Source organism: Mandrillus leucophaeus, unplaced genomic scaffold (assembly GCF_000951045.1).
Source record: "Mandrillus leucophaeus isolate KB7577 unplaced genomic scaffold, Mleu.le_1.0 Scaffold8, whole genome shotgun sequence".
In the NCBI taxonomy this organism is placed as follows: domain Eukaryota; kingdom Metazoa; phylum Chordata; class Mammalia; order Primates; family Cercopithecidae; genus Mandrillus; species Mandrillus leucophaeus.
Window position 1 is genome coordinate 4,162,718 of NW_012108696.1, and position 1,418 is coordinate 4,164,135.

The following is a 1,418-nucleotide window of genomic DNA, read 5'->3' on the forward strand; positions in this document are numbered from 1 at the left end:
CTGACCTCAAGTGATCCACCTTCCAAAGTGCTGGGATTACAGGTGTGAGCCACTGCTGTTGTTTTATTTTGAAGGACATATTGAGTTATCTTACAGACACCAGGGCAAGAGGCTTGTGAGAGACCATGAAGAATTCCTTCTAATTTCCATGAGATTAGACTCTCAAACCCATTGCTCCAATCAGAAGGAGCTGAAAGTCATGGAGTTTATTTTGGTTTTCCCTCCATGCAAGTGGGAGAAATGAACCTTTCTGGCCAGCCAAAACTCATCAGCTTTCATGCTTTTCAGAAAACATAAATGTCCATATTAATACCAGAACAATGACTAAGACAACCAATTAGAATTACAGACTTTTCAGGAGATCAAGACCATCCTGGTTAACATGGTGAAACCCCGTCTCTACTAAAAATACAAAAATTACCTGGGCGTGGTAGCACATGCCTGTAGTCCCAGCTACTCAGGACGTTGAGGCAGGAGAATTGCTTGAACCCAGGAGGCGGAGGTTGCAGTGAGCGGAGATTGTGCCACTGCACTCCAGCCTGGCGAGAGTGAGCCTCTGTCTCAGAAAAAAAAAAAAAAAAATTACAAACTTTTTAGAGTTTCAAAATGACCACTACAGCAACAGCCTTAAGTCTTGGATAACTTAAAAGACTCCTTTGTTAGCAATAACACTTATAGCAGGGTTTCTCAACCTCCTTGCTGTTGACATTTGGGGCAGGTAATTCTGTGTTGTAAGGAGTTGTCCTATGCCCTGTAGGATGTTGAGCTGCATCGCTGGCCTCCACTCACTGGATGCCAGGAATATATCCCCTGCCTCCCACTTGAAACAACCAAAAGTGTCTCCAGACACTGCCTAATAGTCCCTGGTGGTGGGTGGGTGGGCGGTGGTGGAGTACTATCACCCCTGGTCGAGCTGCTAATTTATAGGGGATAGCGACATAGAAGGGCATCTACTTCTCTGCAAGGGAGAGTAGAACCTACCATTTTAAGATTCTGTTTAGGCTGGGCACAGTAGCTCATGCCTGTAATTGGGAGGCTGAGGTGGACAAATAACCTGAGGTCAAGAGTTCGAGACCAGCCTGGCCAACATGGAGAAACCCTGTCTCTACTAAAAATACAAATACTAATAATAATGGCCCGAGCACAGTGGCTCACGCCTGTAATCCCAGCACTTCGGGAGAATGAGGCGGGCAGATCACAAGGTCAGGAGATCGAGACCACCCTGGCCAACATGGTGTAACCCCATCTCTACTAAAGATACAAAAATTAGCCAGCCATAGTGGTGCACGCCTGTAGTCCCAGCTGCTCAGGAGGCTGAGGCAGGGGAATTGCTTGAACCCGAGAGGCGGAGGTTGCAGTGAGCCGAGATCGCGCCACAGCACTCCAGCCTGGCAACAGAGTGAGACTCCATCTCAAAA

General features: G+C 47.2%; 1 protein-coding gene across 1 annotated transcript in view; it reads left to right on the forward strand.

The window, feature by feature from the left end:
* Window positions 1–1,418, forward strand: part of ACSBG2 (acyl-CoA synthetase bubblegum family member 2) — an 84,111-nt gene that overhangs the window by 40,615 nt on the left and 42,078 nt on the right. Inside the window, exon 7 of the mRNA XM_011967480.1 lies at window positions 185–231. Coding sequence (XP_011822870.1) covers window positions 185–231 — 47 coding nt within the window. The remainder of the gene's footprint in view (window positions 1–184; window positions 232–1,418) is intronic.